Source organism: Magallana gigas, chromosome 6 (genome assembly GCF_963853765.1).
Source record: "Magallana gigas chromosome 6, xbMagGiga1.1, whole genome shotgun sequence".
Lineage (NCBI taxonomy): Eukaryota > Metazoa > Mollusca > Bivalvia > Ostreida > Ostreidae > Magallana > Magallana gigas.
The window spans coordinates 4,788,055-4,808,379 of record NC_088858.1 but is presented as its reverse complement, the minus strand read 5'-3'; the positions used below and the strand labels follow the sequence as shown (position 1 = coordinate 4,808,379).

The 20,325-nt window shown below is 35.0% G+C and overlaps 2 protein-coding genes across 2 annotated transcripts; one reads left to right on the top strand and one right to left on the bottom strand.

Annotated features, from left to right (window-relative positions):
- Nucleotides 1–175: 175 nt before the first annotated feature.
- On the bottom strand, nucleotides 176–12,819 carry LOC105337850 (inositol-tetrakisphosphate 1-kinase). Its single transcript, XM_011442759.4, has 10 exons — nucleotides 12,633–12,819; nucleotides 8,418–8,442; nucleotides 7,612–7,737; nucleotides 5,813–5,930; nucleotides 5,602–5,700; nucleotides 3,860–3,903; nucleotides 3,592–3,751; nucleotides 3,346–3,413; nucleotides 2,869–3,037; nucleotides 176–2,687 (listed from the first exon to the last, which is right to left on the bottom strand). The coding sequence occupies exons 1-10, from the start codon at nucleotides 12,707–12,709 to the stop codon at nucleotides 2,419–2,421; spliced, it is 1,155 nt and encodes a 384-aa protein (XP_011441061.2). The 5' UTR covers nucleotides 12,710–12,819; the 3' UTR covers nucleotides 176–2,418.
- A 4,123-nt stretch (nucleotides 12,820–16,942) lies between these two features.
- LOC105337849 (uncharacterized) lies at nucleotides 16,943–20,196 on the top strand. The gene is made up of 3 exons (XM_011442757.4): nucleotides 16,943–17,143; nucleotides 18,292–18,350; nucleotides 19,156–20,196. Exons 1-3 carry the CDS (start codon nucleotides 17,002–17,004, stop codon nucleotides 19,561–19,563), a joined length of 609 nt encoding a protein of 202 aa, XP_011441059.1. The 5' UTR covers nucleotides 16,943–17,001; the 3' UTR covers nucleotides 19,564–20,196.
- The last annotated feature ends 129 nt before the right edge of the window (nucleotides 20,197–20,325 follow it).

Genomic DNA, 20,325 nt, shown 5'->3' with positions numbered 1-20,325 from the left:
CGCTCAGTCCTAAGACCGCTGGCCCAGTACACCAGAGGCCCGAGTTTGAGTCCAAGTTGATACCGGACTTTTAACCAACTGTTACATCTTTTTAAAATTGGTTTCCTTGTCATTACCCTATAGGTAAAAGAAAAATAAAACTTTGCACCAGATCTCCAATTAAAAATTCCAATCAAACTTGTCTAATATAAAATTTATTAACAGATCAGCTATAATATATACATGTATAATATATATTTCCAAGAAAAGCTGCATAACAAATGTGTGTAAAACATACAACAGAAATAATACTAACACAGCCCAATCAAACCCAAATGCGTGGTCCGATCAACACCGCGTCACGTGGACATCACATGATCTCAATAAGTGTTAAAATATCAAATCTAAAAATATCCTTAATAAAAAAAACTCTAACAAAAAACAAGACCAGAGGACTTATATCCGTGACCAGTATAAGAATAGAACCAAGCAGTCTTACGTCTTGAGCAGAGAGTTGCAAGCAGTGTTATTAAGCCCTTAGTTTTCATTGAAAAGAATACTAGTTATGTATTCAATGATTTTGTTTACTTACTGAAAATTGAGCTGAATTATGTCTTCAATGGCAATAATCTCTATCTAGCATTTTAAACATCTAGTTTAAATCCTTGAATTAAAATATTACAAAAGATTAATAAAAACATTGTAAAAAATTTCTTTGCCTACCTTAAATTATTGTAAGTCATTAACATTTAGTTGAATTCTTTGCATCTTATGTCAATAAATAATTCTTTTTCTAAAAAAAAAGCCAGACATTCATCAGAAAAAATACCAAGTACAAAATATTTTTCAAGAACGTAAAAGACTTATAGAAATAATACCTTATTTTAAACCTTTGATGAATGAATTGTCGATCATTAGAAATCTTATAACAATTAGTAAGAAAAGTGACAATGTATACCATTTAACTGCATCAGTCCAATATAAATATCAAAATCAGAAACCAAAACAAAGTTCTTCAAACAATAAAAAAAACACCAAACCAATTCTGACCTCAATCATCACTCTCACTCATGAAAAGTAAAAAATAATGTGCTCAACAAAGGATTCAGCATTTCTACGAAGACCACTCTGGTGCAATAGTTCTGTTAGAGGTACAGATTACTTGTGTTTCATCTCTTCCTCTTAATTATTATTGTGTTTAATGTATTTACCGTTACCTGCATCACACTTACTTATTCATCTAGAGAGGGGTCCTGGGGGGGGGGGGGGGGGGGGGAGAGACCCCCCCCCCTCAGGCCACCCACAGAAAATAGCCCTTGGACCCTCCTCCCCCCTTTTGGATCACCCCTGGAAAAAAATGTCAGGATATGCACATGTTTATTCTTACAGTTTTTGTGTATACCTGCATTACACTTATCAAGTTGTTCTCAGTTACTCTGTAACACAGTTAATTCACAAAAAAATGCCTGAGTCTTGTACCTATTATATATTCTTACTGTTAAAATTAGTAACAGGTTTCCAATCATCTGATTCAAACTCACAAGTTTAATCAAGCCATAAATAATCATAAATATGTATGTTTACATAGAGAATGCCCTGACTAATGACTCTGATCCTGTAAGTTCATCAAAACTTACACAAGTATTTCATTTTGAACATTGCTTGGTTTTACACATCAAGAGGATTTGAACACTTCCTACCTTTCCACAGCCAGTACAAAAAGGTTAATATTCATATTTCAAACTTCCTGCATTGTCATGGATGTGTCTGACTTAATTTATAAGTTAAATGGTATGTATCACCACACAGTGCATGACAGAACGAGAATCTGGAGAAATATACAAGATGAAATCTAATGAACTAGACAAGAATAGATTACAATATATCATTTGATTAATGGTATTTGTTAAACTTCAATCAAATCTTGTCTATACATACATTGTACACTCTTATAGGTTGAAAAATCATTGATAAATATTTGACTATATTCACAAACCATTAATACAGGTAAATGCCAGTCTGACTTATTTTTTTGAAGAATCATTGCACAAAGTTTGTCCACATTATGGAACAGCTACGGTAACCAAAGTTTAATTATTCTAATACCACAATCAATTTGGCCAGGTTTTAGATCCTAAATGCTGTAGTTTAAAAGGTTTAGTAAATTTTGACTACTGACGCTGATTTGTCACGCTTATCTTTCTATTGGAAGCCACCAGGAATTTTTATTACTAATTTCAGTTATTGCTATTAAATCAATGCAATCAGTATTGAAATACTACTTGGGGTGCGATAACACTGCATATTAGAAAGTTGTTTGGATGGATAAAACTATAAATTTTCATGTATACTTTCAAGAACACCCCATATATAAAAAAAAAATCTTTGTATAAAATAAAAGGTGTTGAAATTGTTCCCTCAGTTGCATGATGGCCATTTTTAGTGTTCTAAAAGACCATTGATTGGTTGTTTCCATGGTAACAACATATCACCTTCATGAGTATCAGGGTTTCTTTCAAAACACACTGCAGGTTGGAGCCCTGAGTTTCCGTTGCTTAACTTCGGTTTCTTAATGTCCCCTGCTTCCGAGCTCTCGGATCGCTTCCTACTCAGTCGCTCATTCTCAGTTTTCACTTTATCATTCTTATCCATCAAAGAATTTAGTAAGTCACACAGAATCTCCATAAAGTTTTCAACACCTTCATAACCTACAATAAAACAAGAACATAACCTGTGTAACTTCATGATCAAAATATGTGCATTTATATACTTAATAAGAGATTTCAAACTTTGTATTATGATTCATTCAACATCTTTTTAATTTCAAACTCTGTATTATGATTCATTCAACATGTTTTAATTTTGCCTCCATTGACTTGTCGTTGCTACCTGGAAATGCGTTTATGTCTATCACAGCGTATTTCTTGGTATCACAATCAATGATGACGTCGATCCCAAACAGCTCCATCTTCAGTTCCCGTCTTACTGCATTCGCAAGATCTCCCAAAATCTCGTCATCGGGAGTGATAGGGGTGCGTAACAGGTCCTCTTTATCAAGCTGAACAGAAAAATGAAGGTTTATCATTCAAAATCTGATGCTCTCAAGTTTTCATGAAGATTAAAGCAAGTTAATTACACAAATTGTTATCGACAGTACCATGTAACTACGCTAATGGTCAGTTGCTACAGTATGAGGAACTATTGGTCAGTGAGCATAATAAAATATTTAACCTCTGTATTGATGCCTTCTGAGCATGGTCTGGTTTAAACCATGATTTATTTCTTTTACTAGTATATCAAGAGTTTATTACTCTGGTTTTTTTTTTTTATCAAATTCATTTTGATTACTATGTTAACAAAACATACCTCTGTCAAAAAATTTGCACAGTTTGGCTTTGACACATCATTTGAATCAAAGTAAATGGTTGATCGGTCTAAAAAAAGAAATATAAAGAATCATATTAAAGGGATTCTATATTCTTTCCACAAAGAGAGCTTTCTGATGCATGTTACAATTCTTTTCCATGGACAAGAAGTTTTTGATTGAGGGTCTTTTATATTGCTTACCCATGGAGGAGAAGTTTTTGATTGAGGGTATTTTAGATTCCTTACCCATGGCAGCAAAGTTTTTGATTGAGGGTCTCTCTACGATGTGATGTTTCTCCCCAATAACAAACACTTTGTATAAGACTGCATTGTGGTTATGAAAGGTCTGGGCTACGCAGGGGGGCTGGATATCCTCCAGTCCCTGCTCATTGAAGATGATCGCCATCTGTAACGTAACAGGACATAATGGTTGTGAGAATTTCCAATCATAGACTAAAGTTTCTAAATACAGCATATTAAGGGTTATTGACTTATCCTTTTTCCTGGACAGTACCTTGTGTGACGCAGAGGAGCCATGTGCCACAATAGGCTTGCACACTAAAACAAAATGTAAACATACATGTACACATGTCAAATGTAACAAGAGAGGAGCTATGGCTTGTCCTGAAGAAGACTTTTAACTTCAAAATTACATGTACAGTGTCAAAAAAAGCATTACCCTTAAAAACTGTAAAAAAAAATAAAAAAATTGTAGCTGGAAATGTTCTAGGTGGCCTTGGCACACACAGAGAGAGAGAGAGAGAGAGAGAGAGAGAGAGAGAGAGAGAGAGAGAGAGATTTGTAGTCTGTTGGTTATATTGTTTACAGGCATATTAGGAGTTACGGTAAGATATTATCTGTTTAATAAGTTCTGCATTTTCTTTGGATACTGTGGTTTTATTAGTATTCAAGGGTATCAATTGTCGTGGATAAAGTGAAAATCACAGTTTCAAGGATACGTTAATTCGTGGCCAATGACCCTATCAATACAAAATATTAGTAGAAATTGCAGTTCAATGACTATTTAATTTAAGGATAAACTTAACAAAGAAATCAACGAAAATTGGTATTCAATGAATATTGATGAAACCACAGTAAAAGATCTTTCCAAAGATGTCAGGCAATTTTATATGAATGTGTGTGTTCTAAATGAGGGAATCACTGTGTGGTTGTGGGCAAGATTGAAAGAAAAAAGAGAGAAGTCTAACACATAGAATTGTCAAACTCTGCATACTTTTTAAGAAACTAAGTCAAACCTTATTCATTTCCAAAGTTATTGGTGAATTATACCTCAGGATATTTGAAAATGTTATATACTATTAGATGGTTTTGTAATGAAAACTTTTAAATGGACAACAGTATATAATAAATTTATCGTTGTATCAGAAACTGGATGCAAAGAGCCTGATAACATCTCATTGCCAGGCGCAGATCATCAGATCAATATCAGTGCTTTGTGTTTCATTTGATCTGATGATCTGGGCCTGGCAATTCAATGTGATCCGACCCTTTGAATCTTGTTACTGTTATAATAGCATATATTTATTTAGAACATAGAACTCAAATTTCATGAAGTTAACTATAGAACAAAATATACAAATGGTTCTTTGTATTGATGTTGTGTAAGGAGAACATATTCTTGTGAGAGTTGATCTGAGCTTACTTTGTTTTCATGCACATAGCATCACTTTCAAAATAATTTTCTATCTTACTGGTACATTCAAATTTCTTTTCATTTGATGTTCTTGGTTTTTTTGGAACAAATGTCTTGTTATCTAAACAGCAGTAAATAGTAGAATACCAAATCTTACGGCATGAATTCAATTTTTACCAACCCATATAATTAATACATATTGTAAACAACATCTCCAGGTAGTGTTAGTTGACCGAGATTTACTCTACATCTCAAGGTTGTGTTAGTTGACCGAGATTTACTCTACATCTCAAGTTTGTATAAGCTGACCAAGGATTTGTTAGTTGACCGAGATTTACTCTATAGGTTGTGTTAGTTAACCGAGATTTACTCTACATCTCAAGGTTGTGTTAGTTAACCGAGGTTGAGATCGTTGACCGAGATGTACTCTACATCTCCAGGTTGTGTTAGTTGGCTGAGGTTGTGTTAGTTGACTGAGGTTGTGTTAGTTGACCGAGATGTACTTTACATCTCCAGGTTGTGTTAGTTGGCTGAGGTTGTGTTAGTTGGTTGAGGTTGTGTTAGTTGACTGAGGTTGTTTTAGTTGACCGAGATGTACTCACCAAAAGGATACTTGACCTCAGCCTCATGCAGCCTCTGTTTATTGGTTTCTCTGTCTTTAGTTGACAACTCAACAAAAGTGGGCGTGTACACAACAGATTCTATAATCCAACAGGTAATATTTGTATAATAACTAAATGAGACTACCATACCGTATGTATTAATGAATCGCATTGAAGCATTTATCATTCAGGGGCAATGATAGAATTTTACCTGACTTAAGGAGATTGCATTGAAGTAAAAGCTTGTATTGTTCATGTCTGTCGATCAGTTTTTCGATGGACTCAAAAGAATCCACAAGAATACAGTCTGGATGACTAGATATATACTCCTACAAAATACAAAGAATATACTTGGAATAACTAGATATATACCATATGAAAAATGAAGAGCAAGGAATGTTAGCCCTGTTAGGAGGAACATATTTCTCTGGAGAGTCAATTCTTTACATACACTGTACCACAACAAAACAACACTGACATGATCAAAATTAGGCTCTCTCCAAAAATAGTGGCTCACAAAGTACTTTTTGGATACCATTTGAACTTGGAAAAGCCGTATTTAAGCATTGATGCAAATGCTAATGCTCATCTTGCATTCAATTAGAGGAATTATAATAGTTCATAAAGTCATTGCATTTATGCAATTAACAAAACTTTTTTCATGGGAGCAATTGCATTCATGAGTTAATGAATACAAATAGGGAAAGATACAAGTTACAATGAACAGAAATCAGGATGCAGTAATTATGTAAAATTCTTAATTTCAACTGATTCATAAAAAATGTTTAAAAACAAAATTAATTGAACATGTAAAAAGGCAGGTTCAAAAGTTCAACATTTGACTTTAAAAAAAAAATTTCAGCTAGTTTTCATCAACATTACCTTTTATTTCATTATTGTACATTCAGTTTTAATTATACCATAAATTTCTTAATACTCCTATGAAAATATTGAATTTTTCTTGTAATTTATTATTAAGCGGAAGACATGCTGAGAACATGTAACATTTTACCGATTATTCTAAATACCGGTACAATGTACAAACAAAGGGTGTCAACTGATATCCACATTATTAATATAAGTCTATAGACGAAAAAACAATTCCTACAGCTTCACTTCAAGTTTTTTGGGATAATCATTTATCATTAAATGGTTAAATATGAAATAATCCTGGTCCCTGCTGTTTTGTGATCTCCATTAAGTTAGATCTCTGTGTTAGATGTGATCAGTTTGTTCCTACATTTATCTCTTTCCTGTCACATCACAAACTGTCCTGTTCCATGGTCTAATTAAGCCAGTGTCCTATTGATCCTTCTATTAAATCAATTACAAGTTCATCATCAGTAGTAAATTACTCAGTACTCGTGGTGCAGGGGAGAACTTCCATATAAAAGCATATTCATTTTTAGCCATATGCATCACTGACCCTGAGCTTACATAAATCAAACAACACACACTGTTACACTCTTGTGGTGACAAAGCATGAATGTGTCTTAAGTAAAAATGTTTTATAAGGCTTTAAATACATAAATCAAACCTTCCATTTTTCATGACATAAAGCAATACTCTGAGGATGTTAAGCATTTTATATCCTGTTTACAGGCTGTTGAGGTTTTGATGTTGTATACTAATGTAGTTTTGTTTATATCATGCATAACTGCTCCAGGTGTAATTATCTGCCGATTACCTTGATATTGTTGAGATGTAATAAACTCTTAATTACCTTGATATTTTTGAGGTGTAATTAACTGCCGATTACCTTGATATTGTTGAGGTTAAATTAACTGCCGATTACCTTGATATTGTTGAGGTGTAATTAACTGCCGATTACCTTGATATTGTTGAAGTGTAATTAACTGTCGATTACTTTGATATTGTTGAGGTGTAATTAACTGTTGATTACCTTGATATTGCTGAGGTGTAATAACTGCAGATTACCTTAATATTGTTGAGGTGTAATTAACTGCAGATTACCTTAATTTTGTTGATGTGTAATAAACTGTCGATTACCTTGATATTGTTGATGGCGTCTAACGACTGTTCGTCACCATCCTCAGCGTCGACCATAAACAGCGTACACTTGTGGAGGATCAGATCAAACGGCCCCTGGAGCTCCAGGCTCTTATCAATGTTCAGCTGGTGATAAAACAGGGTACATGAAGAAAGCAGCCACAGACAAATGCACAGACAGTCAGACATACAGAAACACACATATACAAACACACAGACAAATGCACAGACAGTCAGACATACAGAAACACACATATACAAACACACAGACAGACATACAGAAACACACATATACAAACACACAGACAGACATACAGAAACACACATATACAAACACACATACAGACATACAGAAACACACATATACAAACACACATACAGACATCAATCTCACTGAGACGATCAGCCAAATAAACCACTGAACTCTACATACAATCAACGTACTGATCTCACAATTCAGTCATTAACTAAAATACATTGTACCTGTGGGTTTTATATATAGAGATACATATATTTGTTGGTATTTTTATGGTACATGTAATTCTACCAGTATATCCAGTTATTTCTCAAACCAACATAGTATATATAGGTGTTTGACACCCGATTGATAAAACTAACATCTGCGACAGTGAGACATCAAAATCTTTCAAATCCTTTCTCTTAAAATCATTAATATCAAATACTTTCAATTTGCTGAGACAATGCTTTTAAGTGATTGCATGTTACATGTTACATGAGACAAAAGAGAAAGGTGTAGCACACTTGAGACTCATAAATAAACTTCCTGTATGTGACTGACTACTTACTTTAACAAGCTCTATCCCTGCATCTCTGAAATATTCAGTAAAAAAGAAATGTTAAAAGAATTCACTTGTAAAATAATTCCTATGGAACTTTCTTAAAATCAAGTTTATTTCACAACATACTAAATGATGAATCTCAAAAATACCTTAGACTGAAACAACCTCACAGATAGGAAGAAAATTGATTAAATCAAATTAGCTTTATCAGCCTGCATCTCAGGGGAACCCTGATTCAGTCTTGTAATAACAGAATGGATTCTATGTTTTCACATTTTCAATTCCTATTTTCTCAATTAAGGTAGGATGTTACATCACCGGGATATTTCAATAATGGGAAAATGCCATTACTGATGAAAGTTAAATTACACTAAATGTAGCTAGCCGTTTTATAACAAATTACTGTCTAATGAATTCGGTCATCTACTGCAAGTGTGCATGCTAAAACCTAAATTAATATTTGCTTACATAATTTTCTCCATTAGTTTTATCCTCCCACCATCCCTCCGCCAAAGAAAACCAAAATATTTGGCTTCCACTTTTAAAATATAGTAGGTAATAACTCTTAAAGTTTGGCAAGCAGTCTTTAAGTTTTGATGGGCGTTTAATTGTACCGGCCGGTGCTCAGGTCTAACAGGCTGAGAGTGATCTATAGTTTGGTATATCCATGCAACATCAATACCTTGAATATATGTTGGAGACCTTGTATTGAGATAGAAGTCCCTCGACCACTGCCCCTATAATTTGTCAACCCCACAGCATCAAATCTACAGATATTTTTAAAGCTTTCCTTGACCCCAACACTTTGAGATAACAAGCTTTGCAAATACCAAACTGCTCATGACTGTAAACACTTGATCCCGATTGGCATTTGTCCTTGATAGATGTGGAGCCAACAAATTGTTGTAGCGAACTACACACTTTCTATCATTGCATATACTATCATATGTCCTTGAAATCTTGAAAAATTACTGTTCATGTTACAACTTGGCCACATTTGGGAAGGGGAAGAGGCATTTGTATTCACAAACATATTGTCCAAAAAGTTTCAAGACATTCTTGAACTTCTAAGATAGATATAGATCTGAAACAATTGTCAGATCTCTTAAGCATTGGTGCAAAATATATCTGTCAAATTCATATCACAGGTTTGTTTTTGTAGTGTCAGGTAACATAATCTCAATTAATCTTTAAAGTTTAAGGGGATCCAATTTCCTCCTGAGTCCACATGAATCATAATCTCTGTAACTACAGAAAACAAATGCATAGGGACCAACAGACTCCCACATCACTGTGATAGTAAAGCAGTAGTGGTGATCTGTGTACAGAGACATGTATACTCAATAGTACGTTACAATGGTATGTAAAGTGAAGTTAATCCCAAAATAACATGGATCAGATCAAAGCCAACATGTAAATAATCTAGACCATTGCTGGTTCAGGAAACCAATCAATGAAACACTCCTGGTTCAGAATGTTATTAATCATGTTGCAAGTTGTGTACTGATGCTTCGGCAGGTTGTATAGTACCCAATTTTTTGAAAAATATTTGTATACGTATGCCAAAAATTCCTTCTGGCTAGGTAGATCTTCATTGCACTGGTGTCATATAAACACTCAGTATACATGTAAAGATGAGGAGTGCAACTCTGAAGAAATGATACTGAATTAAGAGATAGCTATACTAATATATGCACAGGTATCAGTTTCCACTGGGCAGATATGGAGCTTAACAAAATTAAGACCCACAACAATTAACTTGTTGTCATTAAAAACTTTACAGGATGGTGAATAAATTAAGCCAGTAGAATGCATATTAGCTGCATGATGTGTACCAAGGAAAACCAGTAGTATCAGGTAAGTGAGAAGGAAATCCAGTGAGAATGTGCGTGGGTGATTAAGGACCAGTGTCGCAGGTCTGACAGGAGTGAACCACTCCAGACAAACAAACCTGGTTTAACTACATTGAATGAGTCAATAACCATTGATTAATGCCACACATGGGTAACAATTGCTCTTAAACTTTTGTTTATAAATATTATCAAGAGAATAAATCCCCTTGCAGTTAGTTGAATAGTACATTCATTGCAACACACAAAATGGATTTCGCAATAAGGAAATTGAAAAGAGAACATAATTATTCAAATAAGTTACCATAATAGTGATTCTAAAAAGGTCTTGAAATTTTGCTGACATCTTGAAAAAGTTAAGAGCAATTTATTTCTTCTGTGCAGAATTAATTATATACCCCCCCCCCCTTTCACTCAGTGAGTCATGCTAATTCAGTATGTACATATTCATCCAACTGTTTACACATCTTCCTATCATTATAAACAATCAGAGCTAAGCCATAGAAATCTTAAAGCCTAGTAATGTACATGTTTTGGAAATTGCTCATATAGTCAGAAAAAAATATATCATCAACTATGTACTAACTGCATAATTCAGACAGTGTATAGACTCAAGGTAGTTCTTTTTATCACAGTAAACTCATCAGCAACTCAATCACAATGGCTTTACCTACAGAGGGTACAACCAAGCATACAAAAGGCATGTTCACTCAAGCAATTGATTCATATGGAGGAAACTATTTGAACCAACTGCTAGTACTGAGAAATTCCTGTTCAACTAATATAAAGCAGTGATACAACAGATGGTTAGTCATTATATTTGATAAGTGTGCCTGCTATCATTCATTGGAACACAAATTAGCTCACTCCTGAACTCCCTTCTATTTATATACCAAAGATACATAAAAATAATCTCATAAAATAACAATCCTCCATGTAATATACTTTATTAATAATAACTACCAGCAACACGAATCAATAATAATAAGAATTTTTGTTAACACTTTTTTGTTGAGTTTGACAGCCTTCTAAATCAGTTTTTCCTATGAGCTTGTAATTGTAAGATAAATGACATAGGGCATAAATATTCAAGATATTTTTATGATACATGAATTTAAACAAAAATCTTAACTAAAGTAGAATCAAGTACATAGTGGTTTAAGATTGTAAATTATGCAGGTACTTCTTTACTTGCTGATACTGTCTCATAGTATATGTAATCATAAAGTATAAACTGAATTCACAACTGATCAATAAATGATAAGTTTGTTATGAAACTCAAAATTAGGGATTGAAGTAGTTACCGCAATATCACACTTTCGAGGTTTTAATTTTCTCAAATAGCCTTGTGTCAGTGTGACCCAGAAACCTTTATAAAACCTAATATTTACTTTGCTCAACAGTTAAAAGGTCAAAAACTCATTGAACCAGCATAATATTTTCACAATGTCACTATAGTCTGTCCCAAGATATTTTTGCCGTATATTTCCTTAAATTATTCGATATTTATAAATACCTATTGGTTCAGACAATGTTCATTCAATAGTATGAAAAAATCCCAAGATTTCCCCTATGAAACGCCTTCTCTAGCTTGTCGGGTATCAATACACGGCTAAAAATAAGAAGTCTACAGGGTTTTTCCATTGCCAAGAAGATGAAAACGCCCGGATGATAACGTTGAAAAATTGCTTGAGGTGTCCCGAGTACTTCCGAATGGAGAAAAGTTGTCAACATTCCCCATTATAAATCTCGATTGGAGATCTGTTTTCGTTCCTGTGAATTTTTACGAGGGAAAAATGATAATGTGTGAATGAAGTTATCTTGGGATTTTTCCCTTTCATCGATTTTAATTGCACTTCTGTCACAGGTATGTGTATTTTTATTAAAAAATCTTTCAGATTTGCAGCATAAATATCTTGGGACAGACTATACATAAATATTGATTGTATATTGCAAGTGAATGATCAGAAATAGCCTTTGCATATTGGTGCAAGATGGTTTACAATTTAGAGTTACAATGACTATATACCAAGGGTTACTTCATATTTACACATCAAGATTTTGACTTAAATCGCATTGACACAGTACTTCTATATTTAAATGCCTTTAAAAATAACACTCACTCTGACCAACTGGTCAGATCCAGAACTAAAATCTTGGAAAATTTCCAATACACATTAGTTTATTTACTGTTTAAAAACAGTCTTAAATACAAGCAAGCAGTTTCAGTTAAAATATCTTTTTTTCTTAAATGAATGAAATTTCCTTTTTAAAAAGCGTTTGTTCTTGTACCTCTACAGTTTAATTCCCGGGTAAATAATGACTCACGGCAACAAATTGAAATTAAAAATTGCATCCTTGCAAAGCATACCTAAAGGTTGGTATTTGGTCCTCAAAATTGAGTCTCTTCTTCTTCTTTTCACTCAGCCAGTATCCGACTCGCCTCATACTGCCTTGGTTAAGTAGTTCCTCAAAAAATGTTAATCACTAACAACAGGACCTTTTCCCATGTCAAAATAGTACTAAACAAACCGGAAGCTGTCTCGTTTCTAGTTTCAAGTTAATGCGTACTAAGTTGATTCTGTTCTCTCACATGATCATTGGTAAATATTTAATTTATTCAAGAATATGCTAGATTTCGCCGAGCGATTTTACGTTTTATGCATAATTAAGTTTTTTATGTTTAATTGATAAATAAGACAATTTTTAAAGCGACTCAGTGCTATTGCAAGTGGAGTAAGGTTTATAAATACGTCATTGGGGAGGTTACTCCATCATAACCTTAGGCCTATACCGTGATGACAAACATTAACTAGCCTACTGTAACAACAATCAAAAGTAGTTTCTTCCTTCTGTTGTCCTATGAATCATCAAAATACAAGTCGAAAACTACCAGTAGGTAATATTTGTCATTACTGGCTATGTTTTAACATATATAACCTATATATGTAACCCAATGTGGCCATCCACCCCTTTCACATGTAGCTGCAATAATGAATCCACCATCTATTTTCTTTATTCCGCGTATTCTGGAGAGAGAGAAAAATAAAAAAGAGAAGAGGGGTTCCTTATAGTAGCTATGTCAAATGGAACTCGATGACTGAGTCGTTTTAAAAAAGAAAAGGGAGAGGAAGTCGATTCAGTCAAACTTCATCAATTACAAACTTTCACTTTACAATCTTAACAAAACAACATTACCTATCTTATACATAAATTTATATACCGGGGTTGCCCTCCACCTCCACCCCCTAAAAAAAAATCACCGCTAACACTGCACCCGGCTCCTCCTCCATTATGGATGCCATTTGAAGGCAAATGACATGTCTATCTCAACAATTATTTTACGGTAGATGGCATGACCAATATTTATACAATTACTTCAACACAAAAAGCGAGAAAATCAAAAGAGATGGGATTATTACACAGAAGGAGAGAAAATCCCAAAGAAAATGCTTACTTTAATTCAATACCCAATTTCAATACTTGGTTATGGCAGAGGGGCTTCTTACCCGTCCTATTTCATATTCTCTGTTATGTGAATCAATATTTTTATTCGGGGCCTTCTTTTTAGGCTCATTACCCGTTTTAGATGAATGTGACTACATATTTTATGTATACATTCCTTCCATTTTCCGATTTAAATCGTATGCCCCTACCCCCTCCCCCGGTCAATTTTGGCAAGTGCTCCCCAACAATGGGCTATGAAAGTTATATTTGCGGATAAGTTCCAAACAAAATGTATAACTGTAGAAGATTTAAAAAGAAAATAGACACTAACATATATAGAAATTTAAATCTTGCAAGAGTGATAGACGTTTAGCATAAAATAATGTAGCCTAAATATAAAGAAAATTTCTGAATTTTTTAAAGCCTAATATTTTGAGAGAATTTTACCTTTGAAGCTATATATCTAAAATTTGACATCACTGACCCCCACGTTTTATTATGTCAAAATGATACTGAATACATATCTAAGCAAACTGGATTAATCATATAAAATTCTTGATTTTCAAATAAGTTTTTTTTAAAAATCAAATTATAACTGTTATAGAAATTGTCTATTTTAAGTGCAAAAAGGTCACAAAAAATCAATACAGCTTTTACAAAATATTTCGTAATGCCTCTATTAAGTGTGAGCATTGTGCATACTTAAAAACAGTATTTGAAGAAATACTGACAACAAATCCTAATCAGGCTGAAATTGCATTTTAGGCGCAAAAAGGTCAAAATAAATTGGCCATAACTCATAGGGATGAACACTGACCCCACATTATCTTTGTATTGTTCAAGTATGTTTTGTCTACAGATTTCAATTATATACTTTTCAAAAAATTCTTGATACAAGAACACATAGAACATAAGGGATACCATCTTGTACATTTGAGGATAAGAATGTAAACATTTCTTGAAGTGGCTTTTTTCTGTCCGTAACTGGCCAAAAATGTTGCCAAAAGATACAAAGCAATAAATATGAAGTCCTACATGTCATTTTGCTCGAAAAGTATGCATACAAGAACAGGACAAAGCCTTTTTTATTACTCAGAACAGCTGTCGGACTGCGCAGCTACAGACTTATTTTGAAGATTTAAAAATCTGAAGGGAGTTCATTGGTGTCCTCTCTACAACCACTTGTGGAGAAAAAGTTTGACTTTTGCTCATTTAAATTGTAACTTTGCCTTAAAATAGGGTACCCTATTTTTATCAGTCGGCATGGGACCTATTTTTAGAACAAGAAAAATCCAGTCTATACTTAGAACTCCTGTGTCTATGGAGAAACATTGACGTTATATTTCCATAGAAAAAAATAAATGTCAATTCAAAACAATCCGTTTTGAATTTGATATACATCTCTACACCTGTCCCATGTTTGTTTTATGGGGATTATTTTAGTTCTATAAGTATGAATTGAAGTAAATTATTTTTAGAAGTGGGATATGTGTCCAAAAAAGTGATTGTCTTGATTTAAAATAGTATACATAATATTTCAATGAAAATATATCTGCAATGCTCCATAGACACCGACAAATATATCTTGTGTTTTTAAGGCCCATTTTAAGAATATGGTACCTTACTTTGAGACAAAGTTACAACTTAAATAAGCAAGTTTAGACATTTTTCTCAACAAATGGTTGTTGAGAGGACACCAATTAACCTCCTTCATATTTTTTCAAAATAAGTCCGTAGCTGCGCAGTTCGACAGTTGTTGAGTGATGAAAAAGACATTCTCCTTTTCTTGTATGCATACTTTTCAAACGAAATGACATGTAAGACTTTGTATTTATTGCTTTTATATCTTTTGGCAACATATTTGGTCAGTTTCGGGCAAAAACAAGCCACTTCAAGAAATGTTTACTTTTTTCCTCAAATGTACAAGATGGCCGCGCACCCCCTTAAAAATGACGCGATTTTATCGATCAGCGAAATATGCATGTATTGCGAAATCTTAGCTCAGAAGTCAGACAAATCTTGTTGATTTCAAAGAGCCGTGGCTGAGTGGTTAGCAATGAAATACACAGACCTACGTCACATTGCTGTGACACAACTACCAAAAGTCCAAGCTTTTGTTAAAATGGTTGTAATAAGGTGCCAGTCCATAAGTATCTGATTGAATAAAATTATGTACCTTTCTTCTGACAGACAATGTTTCCTAACCCAGTTCAAGGTATATAGTTTTTTTTCTCGAAGAATATTCTTCGAACCATTTTAACAAGACCTTGGACGAAGCTATCTATTTCTTGCATTAAAACAAGTCAAAAATGACGCTGGTTTCAAGTGAAATATGCATAGATTGCGTACATGTAGTCTTAACTCAAAAGCCAGACAAATCTAGTTGATTTCAAAGACCATGGCTGAGTGGCCAGCAGTGAAATAGACATGCCTTCGTCACAATGCTGTTTGACACAACTACCCAAAGTCCAAGCTCTTGTCAAAATGGGCTTTATTGGATTTGATCACGCCCTGACCGAAATTATCACCTCATAATACTCAAAGAATGATTCCTTATTCCTTATTTCACTCACAGGTTTCCATTCGGAAAGACTTCTACGAATTTCTTATGTTTTAATTATGGCTATACTCCTCTACTATATAAATGGTCATTAGTTCTTTTCTGTTTGGAAATTCTTCCATTGCTTTTGAGCTATCTGATCACTAACTGGCCCCGGAACTAGGATTGCAAGCACCAGGGTATATCCACATACGTGGACCATGCATGTCGTGCATTTAGGGGCCTAGTTCCAAGACCTCGTGGTTCTGCTTGGGGCCGGAATGTACCAAATTCCCATCTTCTACCCATATCTCGGCCACATACATGTAAACATGTATAACTGTCGGGATGGTAAGACTTACAAAATAAATTTCGCTTATTTTTCGAAGCGAACTAGCTACTAGCTAGGTCTCGGATAGAACTGAAAGTAAGAGTGAGAAGCACAAAAACAAACAACAAACACATGCACTGTTTGTACACAGTCAAAAAATTATACTAAAATACTAATACTTCGACGCAAGTTTTACAGTATATTCAGGATATATTTAATTTTTTTTAATTCGTCATGTACACACACATGCACGCGCGCACACACACAAGTTCGTAGTATGGCGCGTTCTGTCAATTTATCGCGCTTGCGCTCTTTGAAATCGGTAATCCCTCATATGAGGGCCCATTCTATTAATAGCAAGCGGACGTGGATTGGTTATTTATCAATACTGTATACAGAGTCCATTCGGTTGTGCGACTAGAAATGTCGAATGAGGGCGACCTGAAATTTATTAAGTGTGTGGTGGTGGGGGATGGGGCTGTGGGTAAGACGTGTATGCTGATGAGTTACGCCACCAACAAGTTCCCGACGGAGTACGTACCTACAGTGTTCGACAACTATGCAGGTAGGGAGTAGTGTACAGTGAACGTGGGGGTCCGGTCCATGAGGCGGACATAATTGTCAGTACTTGTGTTTATTAATTCATTGAACATAATTATACAGAGGAACAACGTTATGATCAACAATTGAGCAGTGTGTATAAAAAGTGAATCGGAAATCCCGTTTATAAAATCCGACATGACAAAGGGTTGTTGTTTTGATTCGTTACGTGCATGAACGACCTTCGTTCTGGGGTTTAAATGTAAGAAAACACAATGTTACGATCGAGTGTGTTATTCCCCGGGGGTCAGTGTTATGTACACGTGTGTATCTACCACTGGACAGTCCAAAGTACATGTATATCTATATAGCTGTACAGAGCTGATCAGGGACAGCTGAATGAATCAAAGTACCGTACACCGATGACTGTTGAACCGTTCATTTCCTGTCATTAGTAGCTACTTATGTATGTCAAAGTCAGAGACAATTGAGGGAGGCCCAGTGACAAGCCTGATCACCGAGTTCGTCCCAGTATAACCAGTGAACATCTGGGCGTGCACCTGTCTGATGTATGCATGTACACATTTTTCCGCGAGGTAGTACCTTCAATTTGAGTACTCATTTCCTAATTTTCATATCAATTTTTTACTAACTTCCAAAAAAGTGGGGGGGGGCCAACTCCATTATAATTCATTTTTTTATATGTAAATTTTAAAAAATTCGTTGCTGCGAGAAAAAGTGGGGGGGCCAGGCCCCCCCTGGCCCCCCCTGATGCTACGTGCCTGAAACGTGTGGTACAGCTGTAGATTCGGGGGGGGGGGGCTCTTATAGAGAGCAAAGACGTCGCCCTATAGTACTCAAGTACAGCATCACAACAGTAAACGATGGTTGATGATGCCCTTTTATCCTCCCACTAAACAATGAAGTACATTGTATACATCAGTTTCTGTGTGAACCTAATTAAATCCCATCAAGTGGTCATGAATGATGGTACTGACCCCAATACGGCGGTTAACTATCTGAATAGTCCTATATCTACCGACATATATCGTATTATATGTAACTAGTGACCATCATGCACTACATCGGCCCTGATGTATTCTGACACATTCTGGCCTTATACCACTTCGTAACCTTAGAACAAATTGTAAAAGCAATCTTTTTGTTTTTCAGTCAATGTGAAAGTCAAAGAACATGATTACCAGCTGGGATTGTTTGATACAGCAGGCCAGGTAAGGCGGCTAGGGGTGGGGACACAGCCAGGTAAGACTGTGAATGGTGGGGAACCGGACAGGCTATCCAGGATGGGGGTGGGGACTTGTCCCTAGTTTGCAAGGGACGCATCTCTAATGTGATGACACATTACACACGCTGGATACACTGGGCATTTTCATTTTTTAACCAAAATAAACTAAATTATAATGAGATTCAAAAGTGGTTAAAATGACAAAATTCTGCTTTTTAGGAAAACAGGAAAGGGAAGTTGATTGTTCTAGAATAACAGGCTATGGTTTTTATGTAAATATGCTGAAACACGCAAGTAAATGATTTAGTGTTTGTGTGAACCTCAACAAGATCAGTTGTTCCAAAACACTGTTAAATAATTTAGTTACAAAGAAATTATACGATATGAAATTTCCGTTCGTTGTAGCGTTTTTATTTCAGAAATTAATAATAATTCTCCAGTTTAATGTGATGGGTTTTTAAATGGCTGAGTAAATAAAACTGAAATAAAAGGGGGCCACAGGTAAATGAGTCACCATAAACCCTCTAAAGGACGCGACAGCGCCTCTACAGATAAATCATAATGCAGCCATGGCCTTTATTTTTGCAGGTGGATCTATAAAAAACAATGCTTACTTCTAAGAATAATTATTGTAATTAAATATATACATTTCGTCTATTAAACACGTTTGTTTGCTAATTCTATGTGGAAACCCGCAATAAAGTGTATATCTTTGTGTAACATGCTTTCATTTGCTAGTTCAGCTGTCACAGAATATCGATCACATAATCAATCGTTTATTTGTGTTACAGGAGGAGTACCAGGGTTTGCGCCTCCTCTCCTACCCAGGGACTCACGTGTTTCTCATGAGCTTCTCTATTGTGATGCCGGAATCCATGAAAAACTTGGAACTGAAATGGATTCCGGAAGTCCGGCACCAGGTGCCGAACGCCGCCTATATTCTAGTGGGAACTCAAGTTGACTTACGAGACGACGAGAAAATAGGTCAAAAACTTCAAAAAAGGCGGCAAAAACCGGTGACCGCAGAGGAGGGACAGAAGTTAGCGAAAAGGTTAAACTGTGAGTGTTATGTGGAGTGTTCGGCGCTGACAAGACAGGGCCTCAAGGACGTATTCGATGAGGCGCTAATCGCCGTGCTGGACCCCAAGGTCAAGAAGAAAACAGCGACGGGCGGCAGATTTAAGTGTGCAATTCTGTGATAGTCATTTATTTTATATTGTTTTTTAGGTTATCTTTCTTATTTTATAGTCTACGAGGTTCCGAACGGTGCCTCGGTTTTTTATAGCTGGTTTTACAGCGCTAAACTATTGCCTATTTCTACGACCATTCTTTAGTGCCTTTCATCAGCTATAACACAGCCGTGATCGGCCCAACACCAGCCTTCGTACGCTAACAGGCATAATACATGTTGGGATTCTTATTGTCTTCAAAAGATAACACAAGTAATCCCAACATATGAAAAATCTAAGATCTTATTCGTTATTTTTTAATCGCAGCATGCAGAGACCTAAACAATTTTCAAATTGTGCGCTAAAGATTAAGACCCCAATTAATGACAATAGAATCGCTAGGTTTATTGTCTCTAGTTCATTTTTTACTTATACATTATATATAATGACTTGATCAGTATTTTATTTGTCGCTTTTTGTACTTTGTTGGACGTAATCGTCCATTCCTCGCTGCATATTCTCGCCGTCTTCCTCTGTTCTCTGTTTTGTTATGTTTTATCAAAATTTATGAAGTGTTCATTTTACTTTATGATTATCAATGTTAACAATGTATAAATTTTACTTAATATAATTCATTTTAAATTAAAAGACGTAATTAAGATTTACACGACTGCAGAGTTTGTCTTTCAAAGATTTATGGTTTCATTATCGACACAGACGGTTGTATCTATTTTGTAGTTTTGTTGGATAACAGCATACATGTATACAACTATATTTACATTATCCAGTGTC